Here is a 25,592-nt window from a genome sequence, read left to right as displayed (position 1 = left end):
ACTTAAAAAGGTCACCTACTAAAGGAAGGATTGGCTACACTAGTGGTTTCCTACGTTAGGGATGTGCTACTTTATATTCTAGGATAATACAGCAGGAATACGACTTACTAAATAGAGAAGGAGAGAGGGTATCACAAATGGTCCCTCAGGTTCAGAGAGAAAAATAGACCCAAGCCTCGATCGTACTGCAGAGTCATCCAAGGCCAAAATGTATCTACTGAAAGTGGTAATCGGGATGCATTCGCTACTCTACTGGGACGTAGGAGGCACAAATTGCAGATCTTGTAATCTATTTTTGACAAACCAAGAGCGACCGAGCAGTAGCTAGTGGAGGATATACATATGTACTGCTGAAGAGGAACTAAATGTGATAACAGTGTGCATACTGTGGGTGTTTTCCCTTTTTTTCCAAGGCAGTTGGTATTATTTGTATTGCCGATGGAATTTTGTACACAGATGGAACAAAATACAGATCCCCGCCGAGCTCGTTCAACCGTTGTTTCTCTGTTGCTCAATTTTCTTTTTTTTGTTTTCCTGTGTCTGCTTTCACCAAGATGATTCATTATCTCTACACAAAAGTATGATGGCGCACACACACATACGCACACACATACGCACACACGCACAACACACAGGTACACACACGACTCCATAGGGAGCAGCCATGGTGAGTCTAATATTGCAAGTGCAGTCTGAGCTGTGTCATTTTATGGCACAATTTTTCTCTTGGAATAAAGATCCCTGGGAAGGGCTCTGGAGTAATCAGTGGTCATGTGTGGGAGGCAATGATAGCCCATTAATTGAGTACGAAGCAGCAGCGGAGGAGTAGACTCCACCTGGGCAGCCACTCCTCCCTGAGAGAAGAAGGGAGGGAGTGGTGAAGGGAAAGAAGAGGAGATGGAGTCTGTTTCCAAAGCCAGAAAACAGTGAGGGGAAAACAGGAAGCTAAGAGGATCAAGTGCAGGTGGGAGAAAGAGAGGGAGGAGCAGGAGGAGGGGGAAGAAGAGACATGGACCCACCCCTCCCTCCTGGTGGCCCCCCCAGGGTGGGGGTCGGAAGTGGTGGGTGTGTTGCTGGAGGGATGGCTGCTACTGATAGGAGCCCAGCTGGAAGTCCTTTGGGGGCAGTTTGAGGCCCAGGGAGTTGGTTCCCAGAGGGTCGATCATGTTCTTGTAGCGTTCTCCGCGGTGCTTCATCAGGAAAGGACCCCAGTCGGGCTGAGGGGAGCAGACCAGCTTCATACGCTGCAGAGAGGAAAGCCAAGACACAGCGGGTTTACACAGGCAGAGCAGATAAAGCGACATTTCTGTGGTGACGGAGGGGCACTGAAGGCTCTCCCTTGGAAAAACCTTGTGTCTGTAGGGCCTGTGTGGCAGACGGCAACACATTCCACTAAAGACCCTACGTCTTTCGTGGAATGTGTTGCCGTCTGCCACAGTTGTCTGGCGTTGACTCCTCGTGTTAGTACAAAAGCAAACATTTGAAGATATTGTGGCATCTCTTCTCTTGTAGGCCACAGCCTTCAAGGGATAGTTCAACATTTTGGCAAATTTTCCTTTTGCCATAATCCCAGTAGTCATAGGAGTAGGTTCATTGCCTTTAATTATTGGTGCATGTTGTTTTGAGATCCGCGGGGCAGAGACGCCAGCTGCTCAGTGAACACAATGGAGGTGAATGGTACAGGTCCCCTGTCCCTCATCAAACACATGCACCTGCACATTCACCGCGCTATGAAATAATCATGTATAATTTTGTAACATTACGACAAATGAAGCAAATACTCTGATTTTTTTCATAGTGTGGCAAATGTGCAGGCCACAACTTCTCCATGAGAGCGTTTTGGAGTTGTTGGATTGTGTATTTGATGAGTTTGATGAGGGACAGGGGACCTGTACCATTCACCTCCATTGTGTTCGCTGAACAGCTGGTGTGTCTACCCCACGGATGTCAAAACAACATGCACGGATAATTAAAGGTAATTAATCTACTCTACTCGACTATTGGGATTATGGTAATAGGTGAATTTGCAAAAATGTTAGTTTGCTATACCAATGCTATATAGATGCAATCACCTAACTTTTATAAAACTCTACATTATATTTAATGAAGTGTATTTCTTACAGCCCTGCTGTTTGTGCCTCCCTTTTCTTCCCTGTCATTGTTAAACCTGTTGCTCTTAATAGTTCCCGTGACCCTGATATAATGTTAATATTAATTAAATGCAATGTACAAAGCCTGGGTTGGGAAGTCATTTTGTAGAAATCCCATACGGTATCTCCCACATGTAAAAGTGAACATACTGATAATTATGCATTTATGCAGTCAAGAAAGAAAGGAAATTAAAATGTAAAGTCGGAGGACAGAGTGTGATTGAGGCTGTCGTCAGAGCCGCCGGGGGAAAGAGACATCAGGACAGAAAGTCACAGTCATCATCATCCATTCATCTGAGTACAGTATTTAAAAGAGACCCATCAGACTTGCAGAGAAATATCCAAATTAATACTCACCCAGCAGCCCGCCTCTCCCTGCTAATGAGCGAATGATGAGACTATTGATTTCTCTGACAGTGTGTGTGCGTGGGGGGCATTGTGTATCTGTGTGTGCGTGCAGAGGAGACAAAAGCAAAACATACGTGATGCTGTCTCGTCACGCCTTCGTCTCAATTATTACCTCGATTATGGAGCCGGGGGCGAGGTGCATCTTAATGACGAACATGATGGGGATCCAAATGACGGAGCAGATTACCATGAGCCATCCCATAACCATGGACCAGTTGGGGTAGGTGTAGTCCTCATACGTCATTGGCTTCCACTGGTACAGACTCAGTCCCAAGATGCCCTGCACAGACCGGGAAGACACGTACTGTAAATGAGATGCATACTGCTGCAGTGTGTCCATGAGGAAGACATGCTGTTCAGTATAAGTTTGTGGTTTTGTGGTTTTATTAGTCTACAGCATTTTTTACATCAAGGACCCCTAAAATGACACAAATTAGACCACGGACCCCCATTGGACAAAATTTTGAAGCAAACACCAGAAATACACAAATATTTGTTCCGAGACTGAATAACGTTACTTTTTTTAGTCAATATATGTCAAATTACTGCAAAACAATGTAAAACAATGTAATTTTCTGTAAAAAGAAAAAAAAAATTGGTAAAATTTTGAAAAAAGTTGGAAAAAAGTGGAGACCCCCTTGAACCATCTGAAGGACCCCTGGGGGTCCCCGGACCCCACTTTGAGAACCATTGGTCTACAGCTAAAAAAAAAGACCTAACAAATGTAGTTGTGTTTTAGATTGTTACAGAAAAACACTGATGTTTTATATAAGCAACACATTTATTTTTCGTTAATTTGTTACGTGCTGCAAGAAGACACGGGTCAGTGCAGTTTACAGAGTCAACAAAGGACAGCCTGTGGAGCTAAAGACCTAATCTGTGCATGCTGCCTTGCATGTTTACAGCACAACCTGCACATTTACAGCATATTTGAAAGTAGTAGCCATATTTACTTGCAATGAAAATGTCTTTAAAAAAAGGTTAAAACTCCAGCAGCACCTGCAGCATACAGAAAAACTTGTAAGCTGCTTCTGCCCTTCATCAGGGTCATCAAGCCCAAACGTCTTCATCTAATAATAATAATAATATTCTTCTGTTTACTGCAAGTGTTGCTGGATTTTTTTTTACCCTTCTCTATGCACCTCAGATGCAGGTGAAGCTGTGCCAGAAACCTCCTCTTTGCTTTGACCCCAAAATACTTTGAATAACATAATTATTATTATTCCTTTTGAGAGTCACTGAAAACATTTTCACCTATTTTGGGAGTTTCTTCCCACAAAAAACATCTGTGGAACATCTTTGTAAAGTGGCAGAGATGAATTTGACTTTCATAAATCACTTTCATCTATGTTTCCATAATTGGGGTACAAGTCTGCAAGCTGTGTTGGAACTTCATGAGCCTTCATACTAAAAACACTATATCTGCATTTGGAATCTTTTGCTTTTTATTCCCATGGATAAAAATGGGTGGATAAAAAATATCCAGGTATCAGCTGTCAACAGATGCTCAGTGTTTGAGTTTTGTTTATTTTTTTTGGTGTTTTATTTATTTATTTTTCATTTATTTATTTTTAATGAAAGACTGGTTGTGAGATTTTGAAGTTTATCCCTGAGCTCCGTGACACGTTGTGGTGTTGTAAGTAAACACTGTAAGCTCTGGACACAAACCTAAATTTTACTAGTTCAATGAAAAGAATCAGTGAACCTTCACTCATTGGAAGCTAGAGTGGTGATAAATGATAAAAAAAATAATTTAAATATATAGACTGAAATATGTGTAATTTCTGCACCTATTAGGTTCAAATCCTCATTGCTACTGTATCAACAAAATAATTATTTTCTCTGCTGTTGCTGCAGCCTGATGTTGTTGAGCTACAGTATGTAATGATTTTCCACACTGAGCAAGGACCCCCCACCCCAATTAAGTGCTCTGATTTTAAGGACACATGGCTAAAGCCGGTGCACCCTCCCTTATAAACAAGGCGCTGGATGATGAGAATTGAATCCTCCTTGTTTTAGTATGTGTGACCAGACCTGAGGAAAATCCTATCCGTTTCCTATCTTCACAGGAATTTGGCTGAGAATGACTCCACTGAGAAGTAAAAGAAAAGGAAAAGGAAAACAAACAGAGAAAAGGAGGCAGACGGAAATAGATTGGCCTCGGGTTGTGCATCAATGAGCTCCTGAAGGAAATAGGATCTCCCTCGAGAGCAGCAGGATGGCCAGCCGGCCTGAGTGCTGCTCCATTTGTCATCGTCACCCCTGCTTTGGAGCTACAGTGGTTTCCATTAGAATTACTAACATTAACGCTGGCGTGTGTCCAGTGTCCAACGCTGACATGCTGGTAAACACTGGAAGCCGGAATTTACAGCTTCTGCTGCACAGCGCCAGACCAGTAAGTGGCCGTGTCACAGGAAATGTTTTCTCTAAAAACAAATGTCTGTGTGTGCGTTTGCAGCAGCTGAACTGACGCCACACTAAGAGTTGTGACATTTTTGTGAGACACATACAACTTGAGACTTGGTGACATGACAGGAATTGGAAGGAAGAAATAATTTTCTATTTCAGCGTAACAGGAGCAATTTCTCCCCTGTTCCCTTCCTATTGCAAATCAATGAACCTGAGAGGCGACAGTGAAAATGGAAGCTGCAGATGTCCATGCATGCACGTCTGTGTGTGTGTGTGTGCGTGAGATGAGCAAAAAACAAACATGCCGTCAGAATAGTTGGAGTCACAAAGGCCCAGCAAATTCTCCAGAATCGGTTTGGCTGGAAACCAATCATCATTTCAATGTCCTCGCAAAACCTCTGCAGACCTGCAAAGAAAAACAGAAAAAAGAGGGGAGAGAAATCAAATAAAAGTAGAGAAATGGGAGAAAGTCAGAAAGGAGGAGACACAGAGAGTGACCTGGGTTTAATAAGGTCTCTTCAAAAGAGGGATCAGCAAATTCAATCCATCCATATGAGTGTGTGTGTGTGTGTGTGTGAGAGAGAGAGAGAGAGAGAGAGAGAGAGAGAGAGAGAGAGAGAGAGAGAGAGAGAGAGAGAGAGTGTATCAGTTTCTGTCGTCCCTGAGAAAAGGCGAGGGAGCAGATGGCTTCATTCCTCTGCCTTTATTGACGGATAACAGTGAGTGACATGAAGAGGCAGAGTCACAAAATCATTTCAATATGTCACCTGTACTGATGCTCTGACAAAACTGAAGGAGAGCCGCTGGCTCTGCTCCTTGGTAACAACAGCCTCCTGACACACACCTGAGCTCTTGGTCCGTGCGAGACACTTACATATTACAACAGAGGCACCTAGTGGTCACAGTCGGAATAACAGCCTATACACAACAGAGGAAAGGGTGAGAAAAGGATCTAGAGTTTATGGCAATAGGTGAACTTGCCAAAACCTCCATTGTGTTTGCTGAGCAGCTGCCTGCTGTCTGCCCAGCGGATCTCAAAACAAAATGCACCGATAATTAAAGGTAATGAACCTACCCCTATGACTATAAATGTTGAACTATCCTTTTAACAGTCAACTGCTTTTAGACATGGGCAAAATCAAATTGTTGTGTGTTTCACATGTTTTTATATTGCAGCTGTGGCAACTGGTATAAAGATGTCATATTGTATCAAGGTGAAGAGAGATTGTAAATCAGGCCGAGGCTCAAAATTAATTCTGAGAAAGAATTGCAGTTCTTAGACCTTAAAATGAGCCATTAGTACTTCCTGTAACTCTGTGATGTCACAACTATACAGTCACTACCCTCAGTCATGCCCTAAACCTGCCCTATCCAAACCCACCATCCAATTAAACAATTTTATTTGATTGGTTTGATTGTTTACCCAAAGTCTGTTTTACTTTTATCCTATCATTCAGACAACAGTCAGCCAATCAGAAGAGAGGCTCAGAGCCTCCTCTCTTCTGATTGGCGATTGGCTTTGAAATGAGAGGAGCCTTTAATGGGAACTTTAATGAGCATATATTCAAATTTTTACCTTTTTTACAATCCGAAGGAAAAGAACTGAATGTTTTGTGTGCATTACTTTCACTTAAGAATAGAAACATCATTCAAATCTGAGCTGACACCTGAGTCCCATGAAGGGCCTGTGAAAAAGGATATACCATGTCTTATGTGGCTCTATAAAGGAGATTTGGCAAGTCTGATAAAATTACCCCGGTGCCAACAGACTACAAGTTTTTCAATAGTAAGTCTGCAACAGGAACTTGGGGTGTGGAGTTTGAAAGCATCAAGGGGCCCTTCAAAAGTTGCTATTGAGTTGCAATTCAGTGTTTTTGTGGCTTGAAGGACGAAAAATGAAAACATACAACAGCAGCCTTCATGCCTCCACTACCTCGAACTGGAAGAAACATGTGGAGCACATAAAGACAAATACTCCTAATTTAATTAAAGAAGTCACTTAGAGGAGGTATTTCTGTAGCGGTGGTCACGGAAACTAGAAATAGAGATTACAGTTACTGATATTTGATGTTAGGTGTTAGAATTCTGATCCTGGAAACAAGACAGTTTTAAAATCCAGCCTATTTTTTAGGCCTTTTCTCGAAAATTGCATATCCATAATAAAATGAGTATATCTCTGCAACCACAAGGTCTATTTGAATACTTTTGGTGTCATAGTAAAGGGAAAAAAATGAGGAATTGCTGAAATGTGTAAATTTCAGTATATCTGTTACTGGTGAAGAGTAAATGAAGATGACACACAGAAAAAAATTAATAAAATTAATATTTGCCTAAAAAAAAAATCATATTTTTGATGAGTGCCCTTTAGAATAATGCTGATGAAGCTCAAACTCTCTATAAAATCATTGTACAACATGTGAACATTGTCTCTGCAGTGGTTGATTCTGATTAATTGAAGCAGGACAAAATGATTGAGATTTTACTACAAAATATCCAGGCGAACTTTCCAAAATGTCCATTTTTGGCACAGCTTGGAACCACCTGCTACTATAAACTATTGTTTAATCTTTATTTTCACACAATTTGGATAAACTAACTGAAAATAAATCTACTGGAACCGATTGGAAATAACTAACATAGTGGATTCAGTGTCTCTGCGCCCTGCTGCTGAGAGCAGCTTATTTGGGTGGGTTTGGCTTTAAGCCTCTATCTCTGCAGCGGAGTGGTCGATTCGAGTGAGTGGCGGCTCATTTTAAGGGTTGGAGAGGACAAGTCCATCCTGAGCCTCAAAAAGATATGTTAACAAAAGCTTGGTTTGTCTGGTATGAACACCTACAGTGTGTCGAGTTTGACTTTGGGGACTTTCTGATTTTGGTTCCAGAGTTTTTACAGTAAAAAATTATCTGGCCAAAATGTTCCTCTGATCAACACTTCATGACCGGCAGCATTTGATATTGATGATACCCATGACTCCTGATAGTTACAAAGAGCTCTCTGATCTTTTCTTACCACCAGGCGTACATTTCCATTCACTGAATGGGCAGATTATTAAATATAATAGTTTGCTGATGATATCTGTGCTTCCCGCAGACTGGATATTCTCTTTTTTTTGTCTCTTTTTGGTTTTTAGATCTCTTACTTTTATGTATTTGACTATCGCACCAAGTATCATGTGCTATCTCAATTCTGTTATATTGTTGTCTGACCCTCAATGCAATCACAATAAAGCCACTACTACTAACAAAAAACACTCTGGTGGGCAAGTTGTGACCTGAACAATCACCTTACCTATGAAATAATGATGTAACATTACGAGACAGAGTTGTTTTCAGGGCAAATGCATAGCCAGAACTACATTCCAGACATGGCTGCTGGGCGGAGTGATTTCAAAAGCACATGTAGTTCCAAGTATTTGCTTCATGTGTCGTAATGTTACAAAAAAATCATACATGACTATGTCATAGCATGGTGAATGTGCAGGTTACAACTTCTCGACGAGAGCGTTTTGGAGTTGTTGGATTGTGTATTTGATGAGTTTTGAGGGACATGGGACCTGGATGCTATTAAATCCTCTGAAGGGAGCTCTTTTTGGTGTGCAGATTTTTTCTTTTATTACATGGGACCTGTACCATTCACCTCCATTGTGTTCACTGAGCAACTGGCGTCTCTGCCCCGCGGATCTCAAAACAACATGTACCGATAATTAAAGCTAATGAACCTACCACTATGACTAATAGGGATTATGGCAATAGGTGAATTTGCCAAAATGTTTAACTATCCCTTTAACAGTCTTGTGTTTTCTTACCTCTCGTGGTTTAACTTCTCATTTGTTGCAGTGACGTTTAGCTGTGCACAGGGACAGTGACACCACAAGTGTCTGACTACACCCATCAGAAAAAGAAATCAGTTTCAACCAGACGTGGCAGAGAATTTATCCTGGTATGCTTTTTGATTTTAGCCACCTCGTGACCTTCCCTCTAATGTCAGCCTCAGGACTCTTGCGAGAACAGAAGAGGAAGAATTGCAAGAACAATACTATGGGATGTAACTAAGATTAGAGCCTCTGGTGAGCCACTAACAGGGCTTCAGATGTCTCATTGGCCAAAGGTCATGAGACCAAACGGGATCAGCTGTACTCACCATAGAGGTAGGAAATCCCCACCAGCTCGAAGATAGCGATGATCACCAAAGAATAGGAGGCGGCGAATGTGTCCACCAGCTGCAGCATGTACATCCCATTCTGTGTCACACACACACGCAAATAAAATATTACAATACGACAAAAGCAATTCATTTCTTCATCTCACCCCTTCCCTCCTCCCTCATTTTCCTCCACCTCTGACTTGTCTGTGGTCACATCGTTCACACTGACTTGTACCGGATCATAAGAAATGACATGGATGAGTCCTACTTCAGGCTGGATTTTGCCCTCTGAAGCTGTCTGCAGGGATTTTAATGAGACTCAGCCTTCCCTTGTTCCACTCACTGAGTCTGTCCTCTGAAGGCCGCGACTTCACTTTACATGCAGAAATCTGTCGGCTTATTCAGAGAAAGAGTTGTGGAGCATGGGGAGGATGCTCGAGTGCTCCCCTCGCCCACCTTCCCCACCCTCCCCCCACCCGACCGCGCTGTGAGACGTCAGAGCGTAAATACATAAGATTCTGTGTGTTTCTGTGTCAGTGCCGTTACCTCTGTGATCATGGGGAATCCCAGGATGAAGAAGCAGGCACAGCAGACCAAGGTGAAGAGTGGCTTGTGTTTCCTCAAGTATTTGGGGAACTCATCCGACACTGAGGTTACAATGGTCTCAATGGTGGCAAACTGGGAGGAAAACAAGGGACAGAGAAATGTGAATAGAAGGCAGGGGGGTGGAGGTAGAGTGAGTAAAGTCTTTTTTTCTGTTTAACAACACAACAATCTGGACAATGAATATTTGATTTTACCTTAAAGGGATAGTAGCATTTTTTTTTTTTTAAGTGGGGTTGTATGATCTACAAATAGCCCCTAAGTACTTTAATTGCAGTAGAAGACTCTCTGCACTCCTCCCGTTAGCAACGCCAGCCCATAGCCCTGCTCAGAGATTTACAACATACATTGTTGTGAATGGACCCAAAGAAACGGCCTATTTTCACAGCCTAAAAGAGGTTTACCTGAAAAAAAAATACACAGTTCCATTGTTCGCTATAATAAATGAAAACTGTGTTTTTCCTGCACTTTGAAGGGCTGGAAAAAATTATATTACTATAAAATTATATTATATACTGGGGCTATTTGTAGATCATACAACCCCACTTTTAAAAAAAATGCTACTATCCCTTTAAAGATGCCACAAATTAAATCAAATTATTAATGATAGATATATTTTTGGCAGGGGTTTTCAAAAAAAACAAAAACTCCTGATTGGCTGTCTCCACTACAGAATTACAGGAAATTGTCCTATCAGGAGAGTTTTCAGCAGCATTTCCACTCCAAATCCTCCAGTCAGCAGGTTCACCTGATCTGAATCAGAGCAGCAGCTGCTGACAGCGCAGCAGCATCCAGTGTTCATCTTCAATTCATCCAATAAACCCATTTTTATAGGATTATTTATTTATTTTCAAAACAAACAAGGAACGGAACAATATTCCGACGCGGAGCCGGAGAAGATTTGAAAACAAATTAGTATAAAGAATTTAGACGACAGTGGACGGAGCTGACGGGAGGAGTCTGTCTGGAGATTAACACATGTAACATGATGGTAAAAGGGTCTAAGAGCCCTGAGGACAGCAGTGGATGAATATACAAGCAGACAAATTGAGGGAGGGTGGTAAAGTGCGTGCGTGCGCGTATGATAGAAACCCACTGGCGCACAGTTATCTGCCACTTCTCCTTCCTGCTGAGCCCCCAAAACTAATTTCCCGTCAACATCCCAAGCCTATTACCACCGAGCTGCTTCCTGCAACAAAGCCACCAGCTCGCTCCTCAGAGCCGCTGCTGCCAAAGCAAAGTAACATCGTCATTTACTCCTACTGTTGACTTGTGTCTTAATGCGCTGCTGTGCCTTCTGCTCGGCTCACCGTCACCGCCGAGCACTTGATGTTTTCTATGGAATTGTTTACAGAGGATTGTACCTGGAGATGCTTTTGACTTTAAGAACACCTCGGGGCCCGATGTGTTTGTTCAGTGAATTTACATCAGGAATGAGCTGCGGCAAGTACGCAGCTGTCACAATTACAGTGTTATGTATGGCTTCTACTGAATAGGTGTCACTTTAAAGCTGCATTAGCTGATTTATGTTTTAGCTGCTTGGGAAAATTCTAAAAAAAAAAAAAAAATTAGATTACAACGGCAAATATTTTGTATTCAGACATCCAGCAGACAGAGCATTATCACTCATTCGCAGCAGTTTCTCTCACAGTCACTCTCTTATCATCTCCAGTTCGGCCTCTGCCAACTCCTAAGAGGTAGAGATCTCACTCTTCAGCCGCCAAATGTTGTTATTCATTAACTAACTGTTAACTTTCTGTGTCTGCCATTTCTAAGAGTCTGTAATCATCTCGATTAGTAATCACTTACATAGAGTGTTTGGACCGAAACACGGGTCTCTCAGTCACTCTGCTCTGCTCTGAGCTGAGGAGAAAACTTTTCTCGTATCCTACAAGTTTTATCCAATGAGGAGAGAGAACGGCATGAAGGGCTGTGTGTGCAGCCAAGGGATGCGCGTGAATGTGGTGACGTAGGGACGAGGACCAATAGATCCATGACAAGGGCAGGGGCAGGGGCTGCTAACTCCATCGGCTGACAAGACGTTATGGTGCGTTCAAGGCAACCCGTAACTCGTGTTTTTCCGACCTGTGAAGTCGTACCAGTTCGATCTGGTACGAGTTCACGGGTCGGAAGTTACGAGTGGCCGTTATAGTGTAGCCTCGTAAACCAGCCTCTCGCGGAAATGCATTTCATTTCATTTCTCGGGAGAGTCTGGCCTCATCCCCCCTCTAAGCGTTTGGGGTGGGCGGGAGCTGGGCGGGAGTAGTAGCAAAGACGGTTTAATATCTTTGGTAGTAGCGTTGACAGACAACCCCATTCAGCCAATCAGCAAGTTGGTGTAGTGACGGGGCGTTGCACCAGTCGGTCCCTGATTGGCCAACGTGCTGTGTCAATCACAGCGGTGACGCTTCTGAGGGTTTCAGTCCAAACGCTTAGAATGGGGATGAGACCAGACTCTCCCTCAGAAATGAAATGAATTGCATTTCCGGGAGAGGCGGGTTTACGAGGCTAGTTATAGGGCACTTTCACAAGTAAAGCAGGTCGGAAAAACACGAGTGGGTTGCCTGGAACGCTGCAAAGTCGTAAGTCGTGACTTGAAGCTGTAATTTACGGTTTCAAAAGCCTGCCTGGAACGCAGCATTAGCCAAAACGACCGGGTCGCTTACTTCTGCTTTAAACTTAGAGTTACTTCAGTGTTGTTGTTCCTAATCTTTAAGGACAACTTCATTTTATTCACTCCAATCAGACAGCCCCCCACACACACACACTCAAGTCCCTGGAGGGCCGCGACACTTTCGCTGAAATCAGCTTCAGCGGGTGGTGTGTAGGGTTATTATGTTAATTGGGTCAACTTTTGCAGCGTTTAAACATGGCTGAGTGCTGCCGCCAAGTTGAGTGTTTACTCTGGAGCAAAGTAATGTCAAGAGACTCTTGTTTTCTGATAAAGAGACGGATGATGATGTTGTAAAACTTGAAGATTTTCACCAACAGAAACAGAAACAGAAAAAGGCCATCTTTAAATCTCTGTTACTGACTCATATTTACACTGAATCAAAACAGTCACTGATTCTAGTATTCTGACTTTTTAATTGTTTTTTTTGTTAACCCTCTGTGGGCATGCTTTAATTCAGTCTTAGTGCTCTGATCGCCCTCACCACCTGCAGCTGCTTTGAGAAGAAATGAACCCAGGTTAAACTACAGGGAAACACACAGATGGATGGCAGACTTCACTTCCCCAATAATCTACTCTAAAACCCTGGAGTTGTGAAATTTACAGTTACCATTTAGTAACAAGATGTTGTGGAGTTCTTCTGCCCCCAAGTGGACAAATTCTAGTAATGAGGTTTTTTTTGTTGTTGTTGTTGTTGTCCAGATTCAGAGGAAACTGATGTGACTTTCATCTCTACCGTATTGATTTGTTTGACATGCGATAAAGGAAAAATATTGTGGATTTAGGATCGATTCATGTGAACACAAGAGCTGCAGCTGGACAAACAGTCACTGGTCATTGTAACTGCATGCAGCATCAGTGCTGCCCTGTGTTTCAAAGACACAAAGAATAAATTCAGTTTCCTCTTAGATGGATTAGTGGCTTGCACGGTAGCTAACAAGACACATCATGTGAATGAAAGCTCCTCACAGTTGTTGAAAGGATTATTTCAGTGTTAGTTAGGCAGGGCATATTTTAGATTTTTTTCACTTCAACCTGATTAACCTGCATTTCCCACAATTTTGAAGTTTTTGTACATGCTAAATTCCTGAATGTCACACATGAAAGTAGAAATACAATACAATACAACAACACACAGAGACACCCACACACACACATCAAAGGAGTTGCAGTTACCATAGTATCAAGGCCAAGAGTCAAGAGCATGAGGAAGAAGATGATTGCCCAGAATGGAGACAGGGGAAGTCTGGTGAGAGCCTCTGGATACACCACGAACGCTATGCCTGGACCTAAAACACACACACAGAGAGACTCAAATGTAAATGAAAATCCACATAGCCTACACTGACTCCAGCTCAGGTTAGGAAGATGAAAGTCGTTGAGGTGTGTGTCAGTGAGTAGTGGCGGCCATGCTGCTCCGGCCTGCTGGCTCTGTGTCTTACCTTCATCGGCCACCTTCTCTATCGGCACCTTCAGCTCGTGTGCCATGAAACCAATGACTGAGAAGATGACAAACCCAGCAAATATACTGGTGGCACTGTTTGTACACGACACAATAATAGTGTCCCTGCAGGAGAAAAGAGGAAACAGAAGAAAGAGAGAGAGAGAGAGTATGAATGAGTGAGTGCTGTTGTGTTTCAAACATGAAATTGTCATTAAACAATCTTTATGCTCTTTTATTTAAAGGGATAGTTCACCCAAAATTCAAATTTCACTCATTATCTACTCACCCTCATGTCGACTAAGAGCTGTGAGAAGTTTCAGAGTCCTCCGTGCCTTCTCTGAGGGGGTCCGCGCAGCAGTATTTGTCCATAAAATGGTTGTCAATGGATACCAACTTTCTTCGTCCAAAAAGACACACCAAAAAACATCCAAATACCTCCATAGTGCTCGTCTGTAATGTCCCCCTTGTATTGCAGCCCCGACATGAGAAATTGTTCCGCCGGTCAGTGCAAATCACGCGAGATTTGCACTGGCACGGGAAGAGCAGTGAACTGAGACACTGGGAGCTTCCACTACGAACAAGCTTAAAATATAACTAACCCTAACCCTACTTATTTAATTTTTTTCCGAACAATTTCTCATGTCGGGGCTTCAATACAAGAAGGACATTACAGACGAGCAGTATGGAGGTATTTGGATGTTTTTTGGTGTGTCTTTTTGGACGAAGAAAGTTGGTATCCATTGACAACCATTATATGGACATGCAGTGCTGCGCGGACCCGCCCGTAATTCAGAGAAGGAATGGAGGACTCTGAAACTTCTCACAGCTCTTAGTTGACATAGGGTGAGTAGATAATGAGTGAAATTTGAATTTTGGGTGAACTATCCCTTTAATACAGTACATCTGCTCTTGTGTGTGCACACAGATAAGAGATACAACACTGCCCTCTGGTGTTGAGAATGAAAACTGCTCTAAAAAGACATTTACAGAAGGTTTTCCACAAGGGGGTGCCCTTCTCTGTGCTGTAAAGTGTTTATTCACCAACTGAAAATTAATCCAACAAAAGACCAAACTGCTGCATGAAAGATAACAAGTCTCCCATACAATTTGTTTTGTTTTATGTTCACACCTGCCAGTTATATGAGGAGTATGTGTGTGTGTCTTGAAGAAAAAACACATGAACTTCATACGCGATTCACATGTGAAAGATTTTACACATAGGAAACATGTGGTGAGCACATTGTGTAAAACACGTTACCACATGTGGGAAATTGGTTCACGTGGGAATTAACATGTGATTCACATAAAATTATGCCAAAACCACATGTTTCCCATTTGCAAAGTTTTCACATGTGAATCACAGGTGAAGTTCGTGTGTTTTTATGTAAGGGGATGGGGCTTTTCTGGGGGTGTTTTTGTACCTATATCTCTGTACATGACTGCAATAGAAATAGAAAGCCACAGAGGACAGTGTAGATTTTGTATTTACATCTACACATTTTCTACAACACAACAACTAGGCTTGCATTAATGTTTTATGTGACTGTGAATGGGAGATAAAAAAAATATCCACTGTCGAAGAGATGTAGATGTTTTTCAGTGCTCCAGTGTTTTGCAATGAAATATCTCAGCTTTGTGTGCTCTGATCTGATCTGACAACAAGGTTTCAGAAGTTACATCATGACACCAACCAACACTCCAGGCACAAGCATAAACTCATACTGTAAAACACTAAAGTTTTTGATCCAACCACACTTGTGTTTTTCTATATTCTTTCATTCATTTGTTGAGGGTTGCAGGTCTCGTCTCACTTTATATCTGGCCATACAGCTGTTGGGCCACAATGGCTCCAGTGTCAATGAGAGAAATAAAGAGAGTCTGAGCTGCTCCAGCAGAGACGTCCATTTATCATCCACATACAAAACTACACATGTATCATGTGCCTGTGGTGACAGTTTGAATTTGTCTGCCAGAAGCATAGTTTACCTTTTGTGTGTTTACCTGTAGCAGTTATTGTGGAACTTATTGTAAGAAGAGAGAGTGATGAGGCCTCCCCAGGCGGCCGACAGAGAGAAGAAGATCTGAGTGGCTGCGTCTTTCCACACCTGATAGAGCGAGAGGGGAGTGAGCTGCAGGTAAAGAGCAGGAAGAGGAAAAAAAAAACTTCTTCTTGCTGTTTACGGTATCAAGTGAGAAAACATCGGGCACCTTTGCATCATTGAGTTTCTCCCATTTTGGTGTGATGAAGTAGAGGATGCCGTCGAAGGCCCCAGGGAGGGTCACTCCTCTGATCAGGAGGATGACAAGCACCACATAGGGGAACGTGGCTGTGAAATAAACCACCTGAGCAGAGACAGGACAGAAATTATTATTATTTTTTTTTTACAAGTTGTTTGATTCCATGTTTGTAACACTATATACACTACTCACAAAAAGTTAGGGATATTCGACATTAGGGTGACATTTATGGAAATTGTAAAACGTTCATGCTACAGTGATACTATATCATGAAAGTAGGACATTTAAGTAAAAGTATGGAATGGTAATTTCTTCATCTCAAACAATGCATTGAAACAAAAGCTAACAACAGTGGAGGGTACCACAACAAAAAATGTCAACGCTTCAATTAGTTGTCGTGTGGCCAAAGGACGTCCACTTCTCTGCCTTTCTGTGTCTCTTCCAGTCTCTGTTCAACCTGCTGAGGACACTTTGTGACACTCTGAGCTCAGTGGACACTTCCCTCTGACAACGTCCCATATAAAGCCTCCACATGTCCAGGTGTAGTGGACTGTAAGGTGTCGTCTTGGTCTCATGATGTCACAATGTGAACAGCATGATGAAGAGGACTGTTTCAATACAAACTGTAACTGAACCAGAACATTTAGTGGTCGATTCATGGATCAGACGCTTGGGATTTTTGTGGTTAATCACCTTGTTAAAAAACAGCATGTTATGTTATAAGTACTGAAACATGTGCATTCAAAACTTTAGAGAAGGTCAAATTAAGTTCACCTGTAAAGGTTATATTTATGTTTATGTGCATTCTGAAATATCATCCCAAAGCTGAATATCTCTACATTTTTGTGAGCACTATATATTGCACTGAATTGCCTTAGGCGGTATTTTTGGAGAGATTTTTTTCTGTGAATATCAGCTCTTGGAATTAATCACCAACATTTGTTTTGTTCTTTTTAACAAAAAAAGGGCCAAATTTACATGAATGAACCACGATGAACTAATGAAGCATCTTAACTGCTTGCATGTCATGCGAATGACCAGCAGGGGGCCACACAAGACAAGAATAGCAACTGAATTGTCTCTAACTCCTGGATGTATTGATTCAGAATGAAAATGTGTCTGTCTCTCCAAGTTGACTTTCCTCCAATTTTCCAAGAGGAAAATCCCCAAAGTGTTGGCTCAAACATAGAGTGGAATTCAGGCTCTGTTTTTAGTGAAGCTATACTGTAGCACTGATCTTCTCCACTTTTTTTCTGTATTTTTTTCCTTCCAACAAGAAAATAAAAAAAGGCTCCTCTCCAGGCAGCATGTGTGTCTGGCAGTGAATTAAAAAAACAACAACAACACTACTTAGACACTATGGTGCTGCTATGGCAAAGAACCTGCCTTTGTTGTCCAAAAAGAAAATCTTATGAACATTACGTTTACTTTATTTTAAAGGTACAAATAAAATGTTGATATTCAGCAAAGCTTTTCCAGATGAGGTAAAAATAAAACCAATTTGAGTTTCTGGGTGTGGTTTTGTTTTGTTTTTTTTAATCTTGGATCTGAATCTTAAATGAACCAGTTATCAGTTAGTTATTATTATTTTGTAATGTTCTACTCGTAAGAATATTAGTAATGCATTATTTGTAGCTTAATTTGTCAATTCTTGCTGATACTGGGGCAGGACATAGGAATAAAAATTGACTAACTAAATTAAAACTAACTATTAGAAGTAAATTCTCTGCTGTTCTTGTGAGGGCTGCTACATTTAATAATTAAACATCAGCTCTTCCTTCACTGAACCTGCAGATCTTGTACATCTCCCATCTTACCACTAGGTGGCACTTTCTTCACTGAGGGAAAAAGTGAACACACCTCCAGTTTCTGCTCTGCAGCTGATGCAGAGGTGCGAACAGCAGAGATGAGAGGATTTGTAAGTGATGCGTTACCTTCCCTGATGACTTGATTCCTTTGGCTAAAGAGGCGTAGACGATGACCCAGGCCAGGAAGAGGCAGCCTGCCAGAGCCCAGCGGATGTCTCCTGGAAATTCAATCCCTTTAGAGATGTGCAACACATTGTATCTGCAAGGGGGATTCAAACAGCAAAGCTCAGTCCAACGACCACTAAACAATACACACTGAAAATAATAAAAACATGAATCTGCGTGCTGCAAGTTAATTTCAGCAGGAATTTCACTTGTTAATTTCTAGAAGATGTGATGAAGTGATCCACCAGTGCAAGAAGATTATTTCAGTGTTTTCCAACACAAATTGACTGCGTTAAATGTCTTCTTTTTCTTGATGCTGGTGCAGAACTTATTCTGCTTGTTTTAAGACACTGACTCTCATTTGTGGTAATATTTTGCATTTTGTACTGAAGTTGGAGCGTTTGTTCTTTTCAGTGGCAAATAACTTTACACTTGTTTTGGTGTTTTTCTGTGTTAAATTCAAAGATACCTCCTGCAGATCTAAAATCTACATACATGGATCTGAGGAAGCCTTAGTAGAAGAAGAAAAGACATACTCTCATTATAACTAGGCCTGGTCCTACTTTCTAAACCTTTTGCCAGATGAAGCTGTCAGACATCTATCAGAAATGATCAGAGGTCTGAGGGGACTGTCTCGATTTCTACATTATTCCTTGATTTTAATTTTTTTGTAAAAGGTTACAAATAAAATATTGCCCAAATGTTTATAAAGGCTATTTTTTACAATGACGCCTTTTTTGAAAGTCTTTGTAAAGATAATTTGGCCCAGATGCTGAAAAACTGAAGTCAGGTTTTTGAAATTCTCCATATCTTGTGAAAATAAACCTTTTCTGAAGTGGATGAATTGAACTTGGTTTACCAAAGTTTAGGTTAATAAAAAAAATAGGGCAATATATGAGTGAAATAGCCTGATAAATGTTTAATAAATGCCTAAAATGAGATTTGGTAAAATCAGAGTGGAAGCATCAACTGCTTTTTAGAGGCCTGCTTTGAGGCCTTCTGGTTGCTGCTTTGGGCCAAGTAACAACATTTAAATTTTAGACCATATTTCTATTCTATAGTATTGAACAAAGGAAAAAGGGAGAGAAAAATCTCTGCTTGAAAAAGGTCTTGTGGACCGAAACGTTGTTTGTTTTATTAAAGTCTTTTGCAAGTGATTTGACAGTGTGCGGGAGACCCTTTTTTCCTTTGTTCATATGCTCCAAGGCACCTGTTTTTCAAGTTTTTTCAGGTGTGCATCAGCCTCCACACCTATTCTGTAGTATTGAAAATATTCTAATAGAAATATCCATCAACTTAGGCAGGTAAAAGAAAAAAGAAATTTACACTTGTAACCTAAACCATACAGGTGACATTTTTGTTTCTGTAAATTGTAAATTCTACTTTAAACTGCTGTTTGTCTTCACCCAGAGCATTGACTCACTTGAAATACTCCTCACTGGGGCTGACGTAGGTCTTGTTGCCGTCCACAGTCATGTTTATCAGTTTGCTCAGGTTCCCCACAGCATTTGCGGACAAACAGAAAGTGGAGTTCTTGACGGAGGTGATGTTTCTGTCCCGCAGGATGCACGAGTCTGTTCCAATCAGAAACCAACACACATCAGCGGGGGGAGAGACTGGCAGAGTGCAGCTGTGGGACAGACTTTACTGTCCACTCAGGTTTTCACACTGAAAGCAAAGCGGGAGTGAACAGATGGATCTGATTTATAGAAAGGAGGAGTGACAGGAGGCTGCTGCAGCAGCGTGGAGCCTCAGTGGGAGCTGGAGTAGACTTTGTGCTTCCAGATATAAAGCCAGATACGCATGACAAAAATTATTCTCTGCCTCATTTTGGATGCTTCGATAAGAAAAACTACTGTGCTTTTGCCAGCACACAACTAAATTTAAAATTAAATGTGCAGACAAGAGAGTTTTTTTTACTCACATTTGTTAGAGTGTGAAAATGTGGGAAAAGAACCCTCTGCTCTACATTCAAGACAAAATACTTTAACACACCAACACGGATAAAAACATCCTGTGTATCTTGGTTCAACACAAGAATCAAAGCAGCCACTATGACAGAGAAAGACAGATGTCTCTGCAACACAGACATTTGATTCACGCAGGACACTGCCCCCCAAACATGGCCATGAACATGACCACAGAGGTAAACATCATAGATTATAGGGCGAATAAATTCCATTTTGCAGGGCTTGTGCATAATTGTTTCCAATCCACTAAACATGCAAATTAAATAAAGATAATAGGCTACAGTTTGCATAAATCGTCTAACACCTGGTATTTAATTAATAATTTGAAATGTTAAGATTCTTATATTGCACATCTTTCTTATTGCTGATTTTGTGGTTTTCCTCATTCATAAGATTGAGAGAGAGAGAGAGGCAGAGAGACTACAGTGCTGAGTGGTGGCTGTGGCAGCCAGCAGGGGTCAGTCTCGGGCTCACTGCAGCACTGCAGCAGCTCCGTCTGTACAGTAAATTTGTCAAGCAAGCAGTTTTTTGTGCTGAATTCACAGAATCGCCAAAGGGCTAAATTTTACACAAAACGAGCGCGATTTCGATTGTTTATTCGACGCAGATCGACGTCAACGCGCCTCGAGCGCATTTTCTCACATTAAATGTTGTGATTTTATCTCCAGTTTTATTAAGATCAGAGAATTGCAGACTGATCCGGCTGCACAGTGCAGATTTAAATGTTTTTTTGTTTTAAATAGAAGCTACAATCTGTCTGTATCACACAAAATAAGAGTCAATGTGGAGATAAATAAAGAAAATATCAAAGTGTCGGCAGGTTGAGGCCTTGTTCGTGTCAGCGGCCTCTGTCGTTAACAGATTAATGAGTTGCTCTGGATGGAAAGAGAGTTTGAGGGTGAAAACACCGCAGAGATCACAGGTCAGGATTCATTATAGTGCAGGACACCTCGGCTGAGGGAGGCATGACGCATTGCGCATTGTGAAGAGAGAGGGCTGCTTTTAGTGTGTAACTGTGTGTGTCAGAGTGTGAGTGTGTGTGAAGGTGTGTGTGTCTTACCTAACAGCAGCATGTCTTTGTCCTTACATTCCACCGTGTTCCACTCATTCCTACAGTTAGCCCATGGCAGTGAGCCCTTCAACGAAGCGAACAGGTAGTACAGTGTCCAGCACATTATAATGTTATAGTATATGGCTATCAAGACAGATATTATCAACATGGCAATCCCGCAACCTAAAATAAATAAATGAGACGAAATATATAAATTACTCTTAAGAAAAAGTGGAGAAGTCTTGATGAGAAGACATGAGTTTTATTTGTGAATTGTCCTTCAGTGGATTAGCTGTGGCAGTTTACCTTGGAGAGCTGGGATGCATTTCCACACTGACACGGGGCCCTGGCTGGCAAACTGGCCCAGGGAAACCTCCAGCAAAAAGATAGGGATCCCAGCAATGCCCAGCATTGTCAGGTAGGGGATCAAAAAAGCTCCTGCAAGGGAATTAAACAGCAGGATGGAGAAGGCAGCTTACAGAGCCAGGACAGGCTGAGACTAACAGCAGCAAACCAAACAGTCCACTACATCACATCATCACACTGACTAATGAAGAAAACATAATTTAACCCATCTGAGCATATAATAATAACCATCATCATTATCATCTCTTATTTTTTCTGTCTTTTTTTTGTTTCAAATCAAATATTTTTTTACTTATAAATTCTTTATTGAACAACTGGTTCAAAGCCTATGAAGGGACATTAAAAAAAAACAGTGAGAAATAATTCAAAGCCTGACTTATTTAAAAAACAAAAAAAAAACAGATTTTTCGTTTGTCTCTGTCAGGAGTTAAATCTGGCCCTGAACTCTTACCTCCACCATTTTGGAAGGCGAGATAAGGGAACCTCCACACGTTTCCCAGTCCCACCGCATAGCCAACCATGGACAGAATAAAATCCAGTTTATTGGACCAGTTTCCCCTGGCCTTATTCTCATCTCCCGACTCATCGTCATCATCGTCAGCCTGAGAGGAAGAAACACTCGTTCAATCTCCAAAATAAAATCCACCAGCCTGTACTCACAATATTCAATCATTAGGAGAAACAAAAAACACACACAGGCCAAATATAATATGAAGCAGGCAGCGACAGGCCCACAGCTCAGAAAATGCTGCTTTTAGAACAGTGTAAAGACATATATGTGTCAGAGCGTCTTTTTTTTACTGGTTAAATTTGGATTTTCTCACATGTTAATTTTGTTCATAGTCACAGGAGCTCTGCACCAGCTTTCCCAAGACAAGCCTATGAATGAAACTGATCTATACGTGAATTTACAGGCCTGCTATCAGCAGTAATTTAACTGCCTGACATTACAGCCAACAATCTTACAAGCTAAGACAAAAAAAAAAAAAAAAACTTATTAAAGACCCACTGAGAAAATGGAGACAATACTAACTAAATAATTACAGCTGCACCACAGGAGGATGTTATTTTCTACACGAGGCAGCATGGAGGTTCACATATAATAATAACAGTGCTAAACAACATGCATGGGAATGTGTGTATGTGTGGGGTTGGGGGATGCCCCCGCGGGGAGTGGAAGCGATCCGCAGTCCCTGTACTACAGTGGTGTCTATCAGCCGGATCACACCTGGGCTTCTGGGCCATACCAAGTGTCTCTGCTGGGAGCAGCAACAACGAACACCGCAAACACCGCGAGAGGAGGAAGTAATTAACCTCATCTGTAAATCGTGTAAGCTATAAAAAAATAAAAAATAAAAAATAAAAATCATGCTTACAAATCAGCCAGAAATTTACTTTTAAGACACTTTAAGAGAATAAATGGTTTTAGTTTGTTTCCATCTGATTTGAGCTCCCATCACACTGATTCATAAATCACAGGCTTCCCCGGATATTTAGCTGAGATCAGCGGTTTGAAAGTTTTGGCCAGATTGGTGCAGAGGGAGCAGGACTGGAGGCTGCGCACAGCAGGGACGCCAAATAGCTCAGAGTCCACCCAAAATAACCCAGTGCTCAATACATGCAGGGATTAGTTTTTTACTTATTTTGCTTCTGGACATTTTTTAACGAATAAATTCAGTCTGAGTTTAAATGAAGCAGCGACACGTGGCCTCATGGGGACTTGAATTCTGCCCGAACCATGAGGGGGATAACTGAATAAAGGCCACATGCGCTCAGATCTCAGATAGTTAAAGAACAATTCTCTCTGAGGGATCAGTCTCTGTTCTGGCCTCTTCATGTCTGCTCCTCCTGAGGCCATAATCCCAGTGTGAAGCCACAGACATCCGCTGACTGAGCTCGGACGTATAGGCTACAACATGAACATTTTTAAACACATCTGTGCAGCAACACACGCTGCCGGGAAATCACATCACATCACAGCTCAGCAGCAGCTCCCGCACACATCAGCGGCGCTGGTCTACCGAATCTCCGCGTGGCGCTGGGAGCTCCCCCCGGGGGGGAGCAACCTTTTCCCTGCTCGGAGACAGCAGGTTAATCCAGGCATCTGTTTTTTTTACCAGCGACACACGGAAACATCCACACCGCACACCGCTTCCAGACCAAGCGCTCTCCGTTAAGGAAACGGTTCATTTAGCCGACTTACCCCCGCCACGGTGCCTGGCTGAACAGACGTGTTCCCATCTGTTCCCAGTATGATGGTGGTCTGGCTCATAGCCGTCCAGTTGCCCGCGGTGTTGTTCTGCTCCGCGGTGGCCCGCAGCGGGTCGCCGTACTGGGCGGACCCCCCGCGGGCCGAACCTGCGGAATCCTTCCTGAAGGCCGAGTTGGCAGCAACGGATCCGGGGACCGCGGGTGGTGGGTTATTTTTAAACGTCCCATACGCTTTACTGGAGTCCGGTTCTTTATTTTCCGTGGGACAAAAAGTTTTGCTCTCGTTGCAGGGGGCACCCGGCGGCTGAGGTGCCGGGTGATGGTGCGGGGCAGACGGCGGGCACGGAGCAGAGTTGTCCGGTTTGTTTGCTGTAAGTCCCGCAGCTGCGTCGGGCTGCTGCGCCGGGATGTAGCCGGTAGGCGCGCTGGCGCTGGCCGGTTGTTTGGCCATGTCTCTCTGGTCAGAGAAATCCTGGAACATGGGGGAGTGACAGATCAGCAAGACAAAAGGCGGCAGAGCGACACACACCGCGAGGAAGACGAGGAAGATGAGGAGGAGGAGTGCGGGAGGCTGCTGCAGCCCATCTCTGCTCTGGGACTCAAAATACTCAATTCTCTTTCTGCAACGTTTTTCTGCAGCATGCTCTGGCTCTGGCTGCTCTATAGTTTCAGCTCACAGTCTGCCGGGTGTGCTGGTGTGTGTGTGTGTGTCTGTATGTGTGTGTGGGTGGGTGGGTGTTGGAGGGAGGGGGGTTGCTTTGCTTCTCCAGTTCTCGCTTTCTGCAAGATTCTTTAATTTTACGCCCCATTTCCCCCTCATGTCATTCAGCCACACACATCCACTGATTTTTATGGGCAATAGACAAGCTGCTGCGGGTCTCTCGGTGGCTCCGCTCTCCCCGGCAGGCATGCAAGATCACCGGCGTTACAGCAGTGAGCGGACCCGGGGCGGCGGAATTACAAATGATTCCCTGAAATTTAGCTTTGAGGGGGGCGGGAGAGCGACTAGAAAAGCCTCCAGACTCTAAAAAAAGAACAGGGGGTTATTTAAAAAAAAAAAAAAAAAGACACTCTTGATTGATTAATGCTCAGTTCTGCTGTTAATTAGTGGGAAAATAAGTGAAAAACGGCACCTGGTTGTTATCGCCTCTAAACAGAAAAGGAATAGCTTAGATATAGAAAATAAGCTAAAATGGATTTCAATTTAACTTTCTGACCCATTCAAACCTTTCAAAATTCCCAATTAAGACATTTGCAAGAGTAAAAAAAAGGCTGAGTGGTGATAGGATGAAGTGAAGAAAGTTTCAATGCGTAGACGCAGCTGATTTCAGCACCATGGACAGAGCCACTAACAAAACAACTTCCTTAAAAAAAAAGATCAAAATACAATAAAGTATGTGAGAACAAGTTCCTAAAACAGATGAAAGTGCAAGTGGAAAAGTAAAGAAAGAGTTTTCAGACACTTACCATTTTTGCAAAGCTCTACTGGCAGGCGTGAAACAGCTGTAAAAAGACGAGGAGAGGACTGGAAGCGGACTGGCTGTAGCCGCGCAAAGCACCAAGTGCAAAGCTTTTCTATGGCTCCGTGGGAAAGAGCGGAGTTTGCGTCAGTGCGGAGCAAGGTGCCCTTCGCGTGACATTTTCTTGATAATAGGAGTTTGATAAATCATTGGCCTTGGATTCGGATTTTTAAAGGGACAACCGGAGCCAAGACGACGGGGGCGCGTGTGTACGTGGATCGTGTGCGTTCTGATTACGCACGGTGCATGCGTGAGCGCAGGACGGAACTCTTTCAAAGCTGATTAATACACTTGTCTCCAGGGATGTGTGAGATGCTCTCACACCTACACACACACAGACACACACACATGGATGCATCACACAAGGCATGCAGGTCGCCTGGGTTAAAGATCTCTAGGTATAGGCGCAGACTGGAGAGGATTTGACTGCTGCAT

The 25,592-nt window shown here is 42.5% G+C and overlaps 1 protein-coding gene across 1 annotated transcript; it reads right to left on the bottom strand.

Annotated features, from left to right (window-relative positions):
- Nucleotides 1-401: 401 nt before the first annotated feature.
- On the bottom strand, nt 402-24,303 carry slc6a5 (solute carrier family 6 member 5). The gene is made up of 15 exons (XM_085771274.1): nt 23,630-24,303; nt 21,878-22,028; nt 21,367-21,498; nt 21,070-21,243; nt 19,463-19,613; nt 18,001-18,133; nt 16,037-16,171; nt 15,830-15,933; nt 13,827-13,951; nt 13,561-13,673; nt 9,657-9,788; nt 9,108-9,207; nt 5,273-5,373; nt 2,671-2,838; nt 402-1,244 (listed from the first exon to the last, which is right to left on the bottom strand). Exons 1-15 carry the CDS (start codon nt 24,116-24,118, stop codon nt 1,089-1,091), a joined length of 2,364 nt encoding a protein of 787 aa, XP_085627400.1. The 5' UTR covers nt 24,119-24,303; the 3' UTR covers nt 402-1,088.
- Nucleotides 24,304-25,592: the final 1,289 nt, after the last annotated feature.

Source organism: Trachurus japonicus, chromosome 3, assembly GCF_045865225.1.
Source record: "Trachurus japonicus isolate A0001 chromosome 3, Traja_1.0".
Taxonomy (NCBI): Eukaryota; Metazoa; Chordata; class Actinopteri; order Carangiformes; family Carangidae; genus Trachurus; species Trachurus japonicus.
This window is presented reverse-complemented; position numbering and strand designations above follow the sequence as displayed.